The 15,976-nt window shown below is 49.2% G+C and overlaps 1 protein-coding gene across 2 annotated transcripts; it reads right to left on the bottom strand.

Annotated features, from left to right (window-relative positions):
- Window positions 1-1,473: 1,473 nt before the first annotated feature.
- On the bottom strand, window positions 1,474-4,691 carry CBX8 (chromobox 8). 2 transcript variants are annotated; one of them, XM_084837692.1, is made up of 5 exons: window positions 4,370-4,691; window positions 3,741-3,784; window positions 3,447-3,512; window positions 3,239-3,305; window positions 1,474-2,998 (listed from the first exon to the last, which is right to left on the bottom strand). In XM_084837692.1, exons 1-5 carry the CDS (start codon window positions 4,436-4,438, stop codon window positions 2,150-2,152), a joined length of 1,095 nt encoding a protein of 364 aa, XP_084693818.1. In that variant the 5' UTR covers window positions 4,439-4,691; the 3' UTR covers window positions 1,474-2,149. The 2 variants fall into 2 exon arrangements, with proteins under 2 accessions (XP_084693818.1, XP_084693819.1); XM_084837693.1 differs by lacking the exon at window positions 4,370-4,691 and adding an exon at window positions 3,880-3,960.
- Between the last annotated feature and the right edge of the window lie 11,285 nt (window positions 4,692-15,976).

Raw genomic sequence — 15,976 nt, 5'->3', positions numbered from 1 at the left:
CAGCTCTTCCGATTTATTTCGACCAAAGAGGTATTCCTCCTGACTACTACCCTCTCCTTCTCCCCACCCAACCCTCCAGCTTCTGTAACAGGACTAGAGACCTTTGTCAAACACATATGCTGACATACATCTTCTCTGCTACCCACCCTCCCGCCCCCATCCCCATGTAGGAAAACTTAACACATCTGCAGTTTGTTACATAAATTTTTTGAATTGTCTGAAATTTAAAATATTGTCTTAATTTATAAGGGAGACCAGAAAACAAAAACCTGACTTATTTCCTCAGTACAATCTAAATAGAATGCCCATGATAATTTTGTGGGAGAAAAGAATCCCAAAAGAATAAATGGAAGAAGGTAGGTGGGTGAAGAAGCAAATATTTCTAGTGGATCCCAGGAAAGGCAAAGACCCTCTGGCTTCTTGCTACACCCACCTGCTTCCCTCCTCCCCACTTCTCATTAAGCCATATGTGCTTTCATCCCCTGTTCAGTTCTTAAATTGGAAAATGGTTTTAAAAGGTTCCAGAGAACAGGCCATTCAGAGAAAGACAGAGAAGGCTACTCATCCTCCTGCCAGGCCCTTAGGGGCTGCTAGGCAGATTTGTGCTTTTTGAACCAACAAGAGATGCTTAAATCAATACCTATTGGGACCCCACAGCACCTGCTAAACATAAATGAAAACAACCCCAACCCCCCCTCTGCACATGCCCTCCTAATGCAGGAGGTTAATACAGGGTTTGTGGGGAGGGGGGAGTCTGTATTCCCATAAAGTGGACCAGAGTGAAATAAAATATTCTAAACTCCTTCAGATTTCATATTGCTTTCTTCAAGGGAACAGGGGAAGAAAAGAGGGGGGTATATTTTTGCATAAAACTGATAGGTGAGAAGAACTCATCCCTTTTTAACCACAGACACAGGAGTCTACAGAGGATGCTTCTTTCCAGAAACTAGAATAGAAAGAAATCTAGCCATAACAGCAGCTCACTTCTAAACGGATCTTGCCCCAAAGGTTAACTAGCTTTGAAAGGGAGCTGTTTTCTCTGCATCCTTAGTCAGTGACTTAAATTTATGAGGAAGATACAGATTTTATACAACACTTTAAGACTCATCCAAGGACCTGGAAAAGAACTGCAATCATTTTGGGAGCAGGAGGGGAATCCACTTTCAATATAACAGCAGGAGCACCTAAAATATGAGCAGTGAAATACTCTCCTCCCCAACTTTTCTGGCATGTAAGGAATGTAAACAGATTTTCTTTATGGAGTGAGCAGGGAAGAACTAAAGAAAGAAAAAATGAGAGGAAGTTAAACTAAACTATCAACTCAGTTCCTTCTCCCCCACAACCCCTCCTTCTCCCCATGACAGTCCTATTAAAGTGCATGACGGCAGCTACACCTTTTCGGAATCTTAAAACATACACATCCCCTTTTCCCTTGCAAGAAAAGGTCATTCAAGTTAATACTTCTTTGCTAAAACATCTTTCAACTGTTTTTAATTGACACTTTTTAAACCAACAACTTTTTTTTTTTCAAACTGGAGCAAAACAAAAGCAAGACAATACTGTAAAGTCAAGTGCTTACTTCAGCTGTCCAGCTAGAACAGTTGTGTATATAGCACACTTGATTGTACAAAGCAACACCTTATAATATAACAATTAAAAAACTGGAGGCTTTTTTGTCCCCAGAAGAATATAATATCCCCTATTTGCCCTCAACATCATATTTGGGGGAAGGGAGGGGAAACAATTGGGGGGGAAAAAACTAAATCAAGATGTTATAATTAGCGAATAAGGTCATTCACTATCTACACCTGCTCTTGCAATTGAGGCAAGAGATACTTCAGTTCTGTTTTACTGTCCTTCTCCAACAGCCTTAAATTAAAAGAACAAACACAAGAGTTGAAATATATATATATATGTATATAGATATATATATATGTATTTTCCTTTAAATAACATATTTACATCTAATAGAAAATATAACTCTAGAGATAATCTTTCCAACCAAAATTGAAATTGGTGGCGAGGGGGGAGGGAATAAAAGAATGAATTAAGGACAGATTTTTCAATCATGTCCAAGAAAAAAAACAAACAAACAAACCAGCTGACCTCTACCCAATCCCATTAGATGCCTCCTCTTTTTCAAGGGAATTCATCGCTTTTCCTTAAAGAACCCTTGGTCTGTGCTGCTCTCCTTAATGGTAACTGTCAAGAAATTTGATGTCACATCAGTCACTACTACTTTCTCCAGGTTGTTGAGAGATGGGCTCCAAGCTTCTTCTTCTGGGTCACCAAGGATCCTGGAGACAGGGATGCGGGCAATGAGGGAAGGCCGGCCAGCCTGCGTCCCTAGACCATCTCGATATAAGTTGCCTTGGTTTGCGGAGCTGTGCAAGATCTTAGGGGCACCCAAGTCCAAACCACTTTGCCCTTTTGGATCTAGGAAATCTGCCCTGTGCTTCGTTAGCCTGGGAGGATAAGTCTCAGGTACACCCAGCTTAAGGCCAGTTTCTGCTCTAGCACTGGAAACAGCACTGGGTAACTCAGGCTCCCGTCTCCGGGCTAACTGGATCACACTATGTCCTGAACTGAACTTGGCTGCACCAGGGTTAGCTGCTTCTTCCATTTTTCTGGCTTTTAGATAATCCACCACCACCTTGTCCCCTGGTTCCACGGATTTCCGCTTGGAGGCAACATCAGCAGTTTCAGGCAGGTCTTTGTAGAGCTCTTTCCTGGGCTTTGGGCCTCGCTTTTTAAAGGCTCCTTCAGATCGGTCTTCCTCTGCCCCAACCCTGCTTTCCTGGATTGTCTCTATTCGGGAGGTGTTGGTGGTAGGAGTGGTGGAGCTGCTTTGTGGGGGCAGTGGGATTTGTCTCAGTCCTTCTCTAGCACGGGAAGTAGAGCCCAACTCCTGGGGGGATCTTCCAGGGTAAGGCACCCGGACTCCCCTAGCAGAGTCACTACGGAATTCGTAGGTTTTGGCTTTGGCTTTTGCCTGGGCCTGCAAAACAGATAAAGCAACTAGATTGATTTAGTACCTTGCCACAGCAGATTCATCAATGCAGCTTCTAAGGCAAACATGGGGTTTCTCTGTTACACATACATATATACACAGGTATACATGCATACAGCAGTATCCATCTTTGGCAACGCTGCTTTAAAAAACCTGGTTTCTGTTGCATGTAGCAATATAACAGCAACACAGAAAGCATGACTCACACACTCTTTCTTCTTCCCTTACCTTTAACAGGAAAGTTTTGGGCTTGGGACCTCGTTTCTTAGGACCATAAAGTTCCATTTCTCTTTCCCTAAACAAGGTTTTTAAGAAAGAAAAACAAACAGACACACACACATACATTAGAAGAACAGAGAATCAGTTTAGTAGTGCTCCAAAGCAGAGCAATATCGCTGCAATAAGTAAGATGGATATGTTCCCCCAAACAGCATACCTTTCCTCAAAAGCTGCAAGCAGGCGAGCATCTAGAATGTTTTCCTCAGGTTCCCAGGTGCTATATCTAGCAAAGTAAGAAAGAAGTAAAAGAACAAAATTGAGAAAGGAATACGTCGGTTTAAAAAAACACAAAATGTTTTTTATGTTCCAGAAGGTGCAAGAAAAAGTTCATGTAGTCCAGCCAGCCATCTATCCAGGAAAGCACTATGCCCAATTTTAATGCAAAATAAAATAAGCCCACCACCATCTAAATATTGGCTAGCCTGCAAGGACTGCATTAACAGTTACTTACTTCTGAGACCAGCCCTTCCATTTCACAAGATATTCCATACGACCCTACAGATGTCAAGAAGAGAAGACAAATTAGCATGCATTTCGAGGGGAGTGGGGAGATTTTTTTTAAAAAGAAATGCAATAAAACACCTATTTACCTGCTGCTAGAACATGCCCCAATAAAACCCAAAGGCATGCGTCAAAAAAAAAATATGCAAGTGGCCAAAACCGTGCCACAAAAATGCACATGCAAGCTGCAAGGGCGAAAGAGAGAGAGAGAGAGAGAAATCCCACCCATGAAAAAGGGGGCGTGCTGCAAAACGTGATAAAATATGCATGCAGCAATGCGTGCAGCAAATGTACATGCAGCCCAAACGTGCATGCATTTCAAGACGGCGGCGGCGGCGCTTGAGATGGTGGCAATCTGCACAGCCCAAGCAGAAAGGGGGAGCGGCAGGCAGGCAGGCAGGCAGGCAGGCTCCGAAGTGCTGCTTCTGCTGCGGCTGCAGAAAGGAGGGAGCCGAGCAGGAGCGAAGCGCCGCTCGCCCGTCCTCCTGCCTGTGTGTGTGTGTGTCCGCGGCCTGGCGGCTCGGGGGCCGCACGCACAAAGCCCGGGCTGCGCTGCCAGGCAGGACGAAGGGCACCTACTTTGCGGATGCGTCTCTTGAGCAAGGCCTCGGCCGCGAACACCCTCTCCCCCACGGCGGAGAGCTCCATGTTTACTCGGCCGCTGGCAGGAGGAAAGCGGCGGCGGCGGCAGCCAGCACAGCCCAGACCATAATACTCCGCTCGCTGACGTCAGCCCTCGCCTCGCCTGCCTCCGCACTTGTTGCTGGCCGAGCCAGCCTGCCTGCCTGCCTGCCTGCAGGAGCAGCGAGCGGAGAGAGGCCGCTGCTGCCGAGGCGCTTGGCGCTGCCTGGGCCTGGCTCTTCCCCGCTCCCGCTCCCCCCGCCTCCCTGCGACGTGATCCGCGTTTCAATCACAAAGGGGCGGAGCCAAAGGAGCAGGGAGACAGGCGGGGGCGGGGAGGCCGCGTCCCAAGGAGGGGGAGCGGAGGGAGGGGGCCTCCAGAGCGACGGCGGGAGGGGGCGAGGGGGGTCTTCTTCAGCTGTCTGGCTGTGGAGGAGACAGGGGAGGGGTGCAAATGTGGGCAACGCTCCCCCGTGGCCCTCCCTTCCTCCTCCATATATATCTATGCACGCACACTGCCTCGCTCTAGAGCAACTGCGGCTCCCCAGTCCACGAGTGCCACTCTCCGTCCCCTCCCCGGCCGTGGCGGTGCGGGAATCAGTGGCATTTATAGAATCCGCAGATACTGAACGCTTTTACCTCTTCTTTTTAAAAGGCCGGCTTTCTTACGCCGGCAGCAAAAAATAAACAACGTCCCCTCCCCCCGGCTGCAAAGAAATTCTCTCTCTCTGTTTCCTCCAATGATGGGGGGTTGGGACAGAATATAAAGCGATCCGGGAGGGAAGGGGGTACAGTACCAAGTTTTCTTGGGGACATATAGATGACAGGCTGGGATGATGAAAGGGTTTGGAAAATCGGTGCTTGCATCGCTTCTGAGGCATGGACGATTTTGCTGCAAGCCCCGCGCAAGTGTTGCCCTAAAGCCCCCACAACAGCACACGAATCCCTTCGGTCCATACACCCCCCCCCCTTCTTTCTCTCACCGCATAAAGTGCATTTTAATAGCAGTAGGAGGCGGGAACAACGTTGCCCCCCCCCCGGGCTTCATGCACCCACAAAAGCAGACTCTGCATTTCCTGAAGAGCAGCAGCTACGCTTGTGCAGAGAAAGGATTTTAAAAAAAAACATGCGCGCGCGCGCACACACACACATACACACAATGGGCTGAAAAGTGGAATCAGCAACAGAGGGTCTCCCACCCCCTTCTCGATGGCACCAGAGGAAAAGGAATCCTCCTCGAACTGGATCACGCACACCCTGTCCCAATCCAAGGGCAGCCGAACCTTTTAAGGCAGCCCTCGATCTGCATAAGCGCCTAAGGAAGAGCCGCATCCTAGCCTCCGGTCCCTTGCGCACTCCGCTGAACCAGGGCGCTCCTGCGCTTTTCACCTAGGAAGGAATTCACCTTCATCTGGAGTTCTGTGTAGGAAAGTTGAAACGCAGCAGCCTTTCAGTTTTATTACAACATATTGAGCAAAACCCAGTGAACTTTGACTTCGGCATATTTTCTGCATGAGAAACATACAGATGTATATGTGTATATGGGGGGGGGGGCAGAGAGAGATGCAGAAATATAGAGAATGGGATCTAGGATCTGCCTTCCTCGAAGGGGAGGGCTCAAAGAAGGTCCCTCCTGTTTCCGTCCCGTTGCCCCTCCCCCCACACCTCACCCCATTCAGCAGGGTCTCCTCACTGTGCAGCATTTTCTGGGGGCTGGAGGAGGTGCTTTGGAAAGGAGGGAGGCAGGAAAGTCCACTTCCTCCAGCGCGGCTGATCCAGCTTAAATCTGGATCCAACCCATAATTAAAAAGAAAAAAAGCCCACACATGTACAGAGACAGAATGTCTCTATTACTTACTATCGATCTTTATTGACCTTTCGGTCCTATATAGTAACGGGAATTTATCTCAGCAGCAATCAAACTAAGCGACAGATCCTAACTTTGAGGTCTACTTACTTGGAAGTAACTTTCATAGGTATCAGTCATTCTTACTTCAGAGTCAGCGCTTGGAGAGATTGGACGAGGGATAAGATGCCACTAAAGCTGCGATCCTAAAGAACACTTCATCTCCTTTGAAATCACTGGGATTTTTCCCAAGAAAAAGTATTTTAAGTCTGGGCTATAAGCCATGGAAATCCTAGACATGGTGAAAGGGGGTGTGCGTGCCCGTGTATATCCCTGCCTGATCCACAAGCCAATTATTCCGGAGTATTTTGATGTGGTCTCTAATAAACGCTTAAAGAGAACATCATTCTGTTCATCTTCTTGAAGTCAGAAATCTCTCTCTAGAGAGACGGGCAGAGAGACTTACTATAAAGTACACAGATTCTCTCTTTCTGACAACCCATGGTTCTGATGATGGCTTGGAACAAAGGGCAAAGAGCCTAGCACAAATGTATCGGGGTTAGGTCGATAGATAAGCTGGTCAGGGTTTTATGAAGATATCCTGCTATTCCAGCGTATACTTGCCTCTCCGAGAATGGATGGATTAAAATACCACCCCATAAGAGAGTCGTATTATCGGTTAATAAAGCATATGAAGCTATAACACTTGCCGGGGAGGGCGGCGGGGTTATTTACAGATTACGTAAAAATCACCTCATCGGACAATGGCAGCCAAAACTTTCCTCCCTTTTAAGAAGCCAGCCCTGGACTACAAAGCCTTTCTTCGCAGCAACAAAGAGCGGTGCCAGCAATACAGCTGTTTCTGCTTAAGTTTAAATACTTTCCAACAGTTTGGGTAGTGAAAATAAAGTCGACCTCAAGAGCCTATAATACGGGGCTCTGGTTTCCTAGCTTCAAGTACCTCTGGGCTTAGCTTTTCGCAAGTCTGCTCAAGCAGGAGAGCAAAAACAGAGGGCTGGGGGCGGATGGGCAGGGAAGGTGTGGGGCATGTCACATCCCACCAGGGGCATCAAAAGCCTTGGAGGATATAGCAAGGCGATCGGTAAATAAAGTGATCGCGTGTGTGCGGCCGAAACAATCAAAGGATTTCACTGACGCACACATCCCTCCTGTACTTGGGGACCCTTGTTCCTGAATCATCCTTCAAAATCTCCCTTAAACACCCCTCCCCCGCCAACCCCTTTAAATCACTAATGGCTCTTTAAGAGTTCAGTTATTTGCTTTAAGATAGTATTTCTCTGTATTTCATCCCTCAGTGACTTTATTGCCTCTTTACTCCAGTTTACTGTGTTTACTTTTTAAACGCTTTGAAACGACTCAGAAATTCAGGCGAGGTGGACGAGGGGAAGGAGATAGATTATTTTTTTTTTCTGTTTCAGGAAAGGGGGGGGTATCTCCTTTCCTTCTCTCTTCCAGAAAAACCTTTATTTTAAAAGATGGACTCACCGTGAACATTCTACTTTAGTTTATAATGATTCCCGATTAAGTTGTGGTCCGTTTTTTGCCACCTCTAGGAGCAGGGAAGAATTTTTTTTTAAGTAAATAGTTTTGTACAGCTCCTAACACAGTGCTTGAGTGAAATAAAATACTGATAGCAAAAGGGGAGGGGGCAGAGCGATCACGTTGTGAGGTACGTAGTAATATAAGGAGAGAGGCGTCGTTTCTATTCCAGATGAAACCCAGTATGAAAACTGTTTTTAACCATTTCTCTCCACGATCCTAAATTTTCACATTTATAGCCTCAGTAAGGAAATCTCTCTGCATCGGAGCAGTTCCAACCTGAATGGTAAAATGTGGCAACTGTAGGGACTAACAATATTCAAAGTGCCTCTAAACACGGTGAGGGAGGTGGTTGTCTTGCTGTATTTGACCCATATGTGCGTTAGAGTCGAGATCAGAACTATAGGACAAAACTTGATTCGATAGTATAGAGAGGATTGGGGGGCGCGTATTTGCCTCGCACGAGCATCTCCTGGACCCATATTTTGCAACACCAGTGGGAAAAACAGCAGTCGCAGGCCGCCTATTGGGGGAACCCAAGCCAATTCCATCATGCACCCCGTTGATTCCTCCCCCCCCCCCCAATATAGGTTAGAATAGATTGAAGTCTCAGATCCCAAACGTCTGGTCAATTCCCAATCCCCTTGAGCAGAAACGTTGCTGGGACAGCTGAGCTTCAATGGGCTTGCGTCTCCGCTTGGATAAATAAGGTAACGCTTTCTCTTCCACCTACGCTGTCTCCATCTGGCTGCAATTTTGACTGTCTCGGAGTCGGAGTGAATGCGTGCGCCTGTGTGAAAGTGGAAATAAAACGGTCTAGTATTGCGATTTTATGAAGGAAAAAAAATGCCAGCAGTTCCATTTAGGATCGTTAGCAGCGTGATAAATTAGCCGGCTCCCTGGCTCGCCTTCTCCCTCCCCTCTCCCGCTTTCTTTGTGTGCGTGTGTTTATTTAATGAAATACGGGCTGCGAAACACCTGTTTCCTACCAGGACTCGTGGCTTTTGTCTCCCTGGGCTCGGAGCCGAAATCGAGGGCCAGGCCGGCGTTGGAAACGGGGGGAGCGAGTGGCCCTAGGCTAGGGTCCCTCCCTCCCTTTCGATCTGAGTTTCCTGGCGGACGGGAAGAGAGAAGAATCGCCTAGGGATGCCTCAGCTTGCGGCTAGGAGAAACCAAGGAGGGAGCTAGCTGGCTGGCTTTCCAAACGGGGATCTCCTTTGGCACCCTGCCTGGTCCTCATTCCCGCCCCATCTCCCCTCACGCCTGGGGATATGTCGCAGTACTGAGGCTATGTGTCGGAAACAGGGAGCCCTGAGGCGGGCGGGGGAAATCATCCAATCCCAGCCTTGGAAAGCGGAGGAGGATCAGTCTTTTCGAAGGTGTTCGCAAGCTCGGCTGCCGCATTGATTCAGTGATAGCCGCAGAGCTTCACTCGTGCCTGCGGCTATCAGTTCTGTGCGCCTGCGCGCCAGTACGGCGATTGGCGGGAATGCGCGTCAGCCGGTGGCCTTGTGCGTGAGTCTGACTGCCCCCGTGGGTCGTGACCGCCGGTGTGGTCGACTAGAATAAGGCGGGAAGCGTGTGTGAAACTGCCTGATACTGTATGGTGCACCTTGTTTAGGCCTACGCAAAAATCGCTAAACGGTGCCAGCTTTCGAGATCTCCAGATCTCTTCTTCACCTGGTACTGGTGGATGGGCGTAAGCAGCTGTATCGGCGCAGCACGACCTCATCCCACCCGCCCCACGCATCTTCAACACCGCTAAAGAGACGTCACTTTGCAAACTTCCCGAACACAGGATGTTTCTAATCAAACTGAGAAAGAGCTCGGTGTGACTCGAAAGTTTGCACACACGCCCTCACAGCAACAGGGGGAAAGTAAAAGAGGTTGTGGGGTGTTGTTGGAAGGCAGGTGGGACAATAGGCTGAGCATGATGAGCCGCTGCTTGACACGATATCAGGACAGAACTGAACAGTAGTAGCACCGGGGTGGATTTGAATGTAGACTTCAGGCATAAGAGCTGGTCATTTCATCAGTACAGGCTGCAAGGATATTTGTCTTTCTCCCAGACTCCCTGGCAGACCCTCTTTTGGACTTCCCCAGCCCCTTAAAACCGGTCTTCCTACCTGGGCAGTAAAAGGCGATCAAGTAGGTTGGAAACGCATTGAAACTCCGTGGTGAACGGGTGTTGAAATCAACGTGTGCAAATAGTAACGTGTGTATTTTGTGGCGAATGGGTCAGGTGAATCCGTGTGGCATTGAAAGCGCCACTGAAGTCAATGTCATCCTCATTTGTTTCCCCAACACATCCTTTGTCAGGCGCCCTAAGGACGGTTTGGGTGGCATCTCGCCCACCCTTCTCTTCGCATGCTAAAAGATCGAGCGAAGTTATAAATGGACTCACTGATGTGAATAGGAGCCAAGGGGAGTCCTTATTACGGATTAATTAACCCAGAATTTAAGGTGTGCTAGTCGGGGCATGGCAGTGAGTCTTGTAGTAGGGGGTGACGTCAAGCAAGGGGGAAGGGCATTGAGTGGGGGCTCGCGGGTGAGTGCTTTGGTGTATGGTTTATGGGTGCAAAGGGCGCGACTAACCCAATAAATACGGTGTGTGTGTCTCGGTCTGTCAGCCGTTCTGTCTCTGCGAATGCGCCGGGGGGGAGGGACGGGGGTTGCAAGTGACAGGGGCAGGCGGCACGTGGACGAGGCAGCCGCGGCTTCCTGCCTGGGGCAAAGGTGCCCCGCGCTGGTGTCACTTTAGCATGTCCCGTCCCCCCCGCCCTCCGCCGCTATCGAAAGGGCTCGGGGGAATTGAAAGGGAGCCAGAGCAAGGTGCTCTCTCTGCAGAGATGCCCTTGCCGGGGCTTGCGTTGTGGTGGATCCAAAGCACTTTTCAGGTATTTACTGGCAGCCCTCCCAGGCACACAGCACCCTCCAGCAGATCATCCCGGCCTCATGCTCAAGACTATTCCCTGCCTCTGTCCTGTGTCCATCAGAGATCCCTGAGATACTGCAGCCCCCTGTCGAAATAGGCCATGACGCTCCAATGTGTGTGTGGCGGGGGGCGGTTGGATGGGTGGGGGGCGGAGGGCGTGGCCTCATCCAGCTCCCATTCAAGCGCTGTTAGTTCCGCAAACTAGGTACTGATTTGTGTGGAAAGAGGGCCGAGCGGAGGAGATCCTTTGGTTGGTGCATTTTTTTTGATGCAAGCGAGGAATCAACCCGTGGTAGTAGAGTCAGGCGAGGCGAGAGAAAGGCAAGGAGTTGGTCTTTATCTCTAGCATTTTGCCTTACAAAACAAAACCTAGTTCAGACACTGTAGAAGAAAATTGGAAATCCATGTATGCATTTCCAGTAGATTGATTTCCATGCCTTTCCCTTCTAGGTCGTGCCCAGAAAGACTACCTTTCGAGACACGGTGGCTGTAATACAGATACCACTTACCCCGGAATAACATCATTGCCTTCTCTTTTGGAGTAATGAAGCCTACAGAAATGTCCTTAAGGCCTATGGAATGAGCCTCACGCTATATGAGAGTAAAAACCCCTAGCCCTCCCCTTGCCTCCTTCCCCGCGTCCATTCTTTAGGGAAAGATGACTTATCTTCAGGAATGAGAATTCATTCATCTTTAGGAAAAGCGGAGTCCTGGTTGTCTTTGCCCCATTTCCCACAGGGAATCTTTTAGGGGAGGTTATGACTAGTACCCCCCCCCCCACCCAGTATGTGTTACATTCCTTCTCGGCCTATGTCTCTGAGCCCGATCTCGACTCTATCTGGGGTGGGGTGGGGTGGGGTGGGGTGGGGTGGGGATTAGAGCAGAGTGACAAACAAAGAAGGCGAAACTGCTGTTCAGCAATCAGCACAGCAGGGCCCAAAGCTTGGAGGTGAGGATTCTGGGGCTCAGCAAATTCCTCCCTTTTGAAGAAATAACATCTGCTTAACCACCTTTCCCACCCACCGCCCGAACATTATTATTCTTCAGGTGGTGGATTTTTTAAAATAAAACATTGAGATCTTTACTGAAATATTCCTTCCATTGGTCACTATAACTCAGTATGCCTACATAGTTATCTACAACCATTTTTGTTCAAGAAAATGTTTTGAATATTCACCTAAATGTATCAGGATTGTTAAAAAAAATTAAGGCTTCTGGTTGCGATTCTTCTTTACAATAACCAAGTATATACATTTTCTGTGTATATCCTTCCCCTTTCACCCTAGCCTTCGGGCCCTATTGTAGCAAGTCAGCCTTCAAGTCTTTTCTTGGAGCCGGTTGTGCAATCCAGAATCACCCCCACTCAGCTGAGTATAGGATCCTGCCCTAAGTTATTTTAAACCGCCTTCTTGCTTCCAAATGAATGCGTTTGGATTCGGAGCGTGAACCTTCTATCCCGCAGTATACCCGTTTAAGTAACCCCTTTGGCTGAAAGAAACCCTGAACCGGCAAGGCCAGAATAAGACCCCAAGCCTGCACGTTGACTGTCTGGTCTTTAAAGAAGGGAGAGGAATGCCACGACCCCTTGATCCCCTTAGGGGGGGGACCCTAATCACGACCCTAATCATCGCCACATTCCCCCACCCCCGAAGCAGGATCTCGTCGATTTCAAAGTAACATACTTCCAAGCCATAACAACAAAAAGTCTTGAGGCACGTTCATTCTGGCATAAGAGTTCATCGCCTATAGCCCACTTCATCAGATGCGTGGAGTACTACGGACCGCTTCGGCTTTATAGACAGTACCTGGAGGGGAGTGGTGGGGAGAGAAGATTATTAGCCAGTGGGCTCAACAGCCTGCACGGCTGACAGTAGGCGCCGGGAGCCACGAGATTTGAAAGTCTGGGCTAAAGATGGCAACCCCCGCGTTCATCCCGGTTCCTTCTGGCCGCCTCGTCCTGTTTGCTTCATCTGCGCCGCTTTCGCCGGGCAGCCGTCTCCGCCCGGCTGCCGTCCCGCTTTCGCTAGCAGGTGGCGTCCACGGCAGGCAGGGTTGAAGCGCTGCGCAGGGTCCAGCCCTGCAGAGCCCGGAGGACCTTCCGTCTCGCGGCCGGTCCTGGCAAGAGCCAGCGGGTGTCTGTCAATCCCATCAACGCGCATGGCTGCGCCGGAGGGGGAAGAATGAAGCGGAAAGGAGAGACGGGGTGGGGGGGTGGGGACCTGGCCGGGGGAACTGGGGGGAGAGGTGACTGAGGTCAAGGAGGGCTGACCCGGCGGGGGGGGGGGCTGCGGCCAATCAGGACCTCTCTGGGGGCAATGGGAGCCCACCCCCGCAGCCCAGAGACAGAGGGCCATCCAGGGCGCTCGGCCTTGTTAAACCGAGTCCCGTCCAATTTAAAAAGGCATCTGGAGGCGGGGCTCGGTGGAGACCACACTGACGGGACCGACGGGGAAAGGGTGGCGCTGTGATCCACTTCTTGACGATCAGTTAACACGGAACAGTTATCCCGTAACCAGGCAAGACTCGGTCTCAGGATGGTTAAAGAACGGGGAAAGGCGTAACAAGCCTTTCAGCGCGGATCCTTTATGGGTCCCGTTGGGATTCATTTGGGAATGGAAGGAAGGGATGGAAGCAGCTATTCTGGATGACTCGAGGAGTACAACGAGGCCAGTCGGAACCTGTTGTAAGTTGCATCCAGCTCCCCCTCCACCCAAAGCTCTTGATTCTGTGTGGGACCGAGGCTTCAAGCTTGTGTACACTTTTCTGGGAGTTAGACCCACTGGATTCAGTGGGACCTACTTCCGAATAAAGGTGCTACACACACCGCTCTGAAGTGCACAGAGTCCCCTTGCGCCTTTGTGGTGCAGTCCGAGAACATGAAAGTTCTCCTTCCCTCTCTCTCTCTGTCACACTGGCGCATTTCAATCCGGTCTCCAGGCAAATTACTCAGTAATGAATCTAGCCATAAACTGGCCGGCAGATCAAGCTGTGTAGTAGTCGAATCACCATACCACCGCCTCACCTGTTAAATAGAAATAGTCCAGTCTCATCACATCCTTGTTAGGAGAGAAGGGGAGAAAGATTACAAAGCATTCAGCAACCTGAACGTGTATCAACATGCAGAACTACCATTGGTTATTACTAACAGAAGCAGACCGCAATAGCGGGTTATATCTGAGGGAGAGAGGTTGATTCATACATGCATGCTTATCATTCTGTATTTCACCGGATGACTAATATGTGTGTGTGTGTGTGTGTCTGAACTGCCTCCATTAAAATTAAATAAATAAAGCCTTGTGACTGAACTGATATGAGCTGATATGTGTAGCGGCAGATGCTGCAGTTCCTCAATGTTGAATATGCATATTGTGCGGTCCCTGTTAACCTAGACTACGCCCCGATCCCTAGACGCTTAGAAAGAAGTGAATCCCGCTGATTTCAATGGAATTTATTTCCAAGCAAACTGCTCAAGACCTCAGCTATAAAATAAAGGGCTGGCTTGTCTGCGATACCAGCAGCACAAGCCTAGGCATGTCTACTCAGAAGTAAGTCCCACTGAATTGAGTAAGACTTACCTCCAGGTAAGTGCGCAAAGGAGTACAGTCTCAGCATAATTTCGCCGAGGTTTACATTTAAATCGATCCATTTAAGTCCAAGTATTCTAAGATCGGGGGTAATAAATATTAAGGGAGAGAATAGCAGACGCTAATACCCCGGGGGGATTTCAAAAAAAAGCTCCAAAATGTATTCTTATTATTTTATTATATTCTAATCCCACTGTTCCTCCAGGAAGCTCGGGGCCTGGGGTGGCCCCGCGCCCCCCGTCGCTGTGCGGGGTAGACCATTTGACTGTCACACAACAACCCTATGAAGTAAGTGAAAAACAGAGAGGGCGACTGCCCCAAGATCGCCCGGCGAACACAGCGACTGAGCAGGGATCTGAAGCCGGAGCCAGAGTGGTGTTGTGGTTAGGGTGTTGGACTGGGACTTGGAGTTGGGAGAGCCAGGTTCTAGTCCCCGCTCGGCAGCGGAGTTCACTTGGTGAGTTTGCGCCAGTCGCTGACTCGCAGTTTACCCTACTTCACAAGATTGTTGTTAGAATAAAATGGAGATGTAAGTTGCCTTGGGCTCCTTTGAGGAGGAAAAAAGGCGGGGATATAAATGTAATAAATAAAAAATAAAAATCTCTTCAAATTCAAACTCTCTGACGAAGAGCCCACTGTGACCACCCCTTTTCAGCAATTCCACAGACCAGTCACGGTCTTAAGTCGTGATGTGTCTGGCAATTTGTAATAAAAACCTTCAGTTCTAGAAGACAGACACATCACTGTCCCTCGCCTCCTCTTTCCTTCTCCCACGTCTTTGTGGAAGGGGGAAAGACCAGCTCCACAACGGGCATCAAACACTCCCTGACGACGTGCATTTTATTTCTTCTATTCCTCTTATAGTCAGTCCACAGGCAACAAGTGGAGCAAAGTACTCATCTCCACTTTTCTCCCTCTAGTTCCCATTCTTCCGAAGCAACCCGTTGAACGTGGTTATGGGCGGCGGCGGCGCCTCAGTCCTGATCAACTCTCCGCTGCTGGACCGCACTCCACTCGGGCAAGCAGCGCGGAAGCCTCTCGGGGGCTTACGGGGAGGAAGGACAGCGGGGCAAGGAAACAGGCGGCGGAAAGCACGGATTCTGCGCCAGGGAGGTGCTGGGCCAATAGGCGAAGAGCTGCCTGGTCATTGGCTGTCTGAGGACAGCCGACTGGAGGTAGCTATTGCTGTTGCTACTGCTCGCTCTCTCACTTTCTCTGTCGGGAGCGCTTCTAACAAGATCGTGCTCTTTTTCTCTACACTGAAATCTGGTTATAGCTCCTGGTTTGGTTTTATAGCCACTGACGGGATATTCTAACGATTGGTCCTCCCCAGCCTTAGGAGACTGTTCATCACAGGAGCCTTCGAAACGGGTTTCGTACTTTCTTGCCGATGTGATAAGAGCATCGGCTATTGTTAAAACTGCGATTTTGCTCTGGACTGATTAATTCATGATGTCCGAAGTCCGAGGCTGATTCGGACTTCATAGTGTTCGCGGACACTAACATGAATTAGAGTCTCCACTCTAATCAAGTATGAGTGTATGCGGGGAGCGGGATTTGGACCATCCTGTAAAAATGACCTTGATTAGCAGGAAGGGCCCTGACTCAGTGTTAGCCCAGATGCTTTCCATGCAAAAGGT

Source organism: Heloderma suspectum, chromosome 2 (genome assembly GCF_057233095.1).
Source record: "Heloderma suspectum isolate Gila_16-S chromosome 2, 16-S_ref, whole genome shotgun sequence".
Classification (NCBI taxonomy): Eukaryota; Metazoa; Chordata; class Lepidosauria; order Squamata; family Helodermatidae; genus Heloderma; species Heloderma suspectum.
This window is presented reverse-complemented; position numbering and strand designations above follow the sequence as displayed.

Coding starts and splice junctions, on each gene's coding strand:
- CBX8 (XM_084837692.1), bottom strand. CDS start 4,438: ATGGAGCTCTCCGCCGTGGGGGAGAGGGTGTTCGCGGCCGAGGCCTTG. Junction 3,513..3,740: donor TGGAAGGGCTGGTCTCAGAA/GTAAGTAACTGT, acceptor TTACTTTGCTAG/ATATAGCACCTGGGAACCTG. Junction 3,306..3,446: donor CTTGCAGCTTTTGAGGAAAG/GTATGCTGTTTG, acceptor AACCTTGTTTAG/GGAAAGAGAAATGGAACTTT.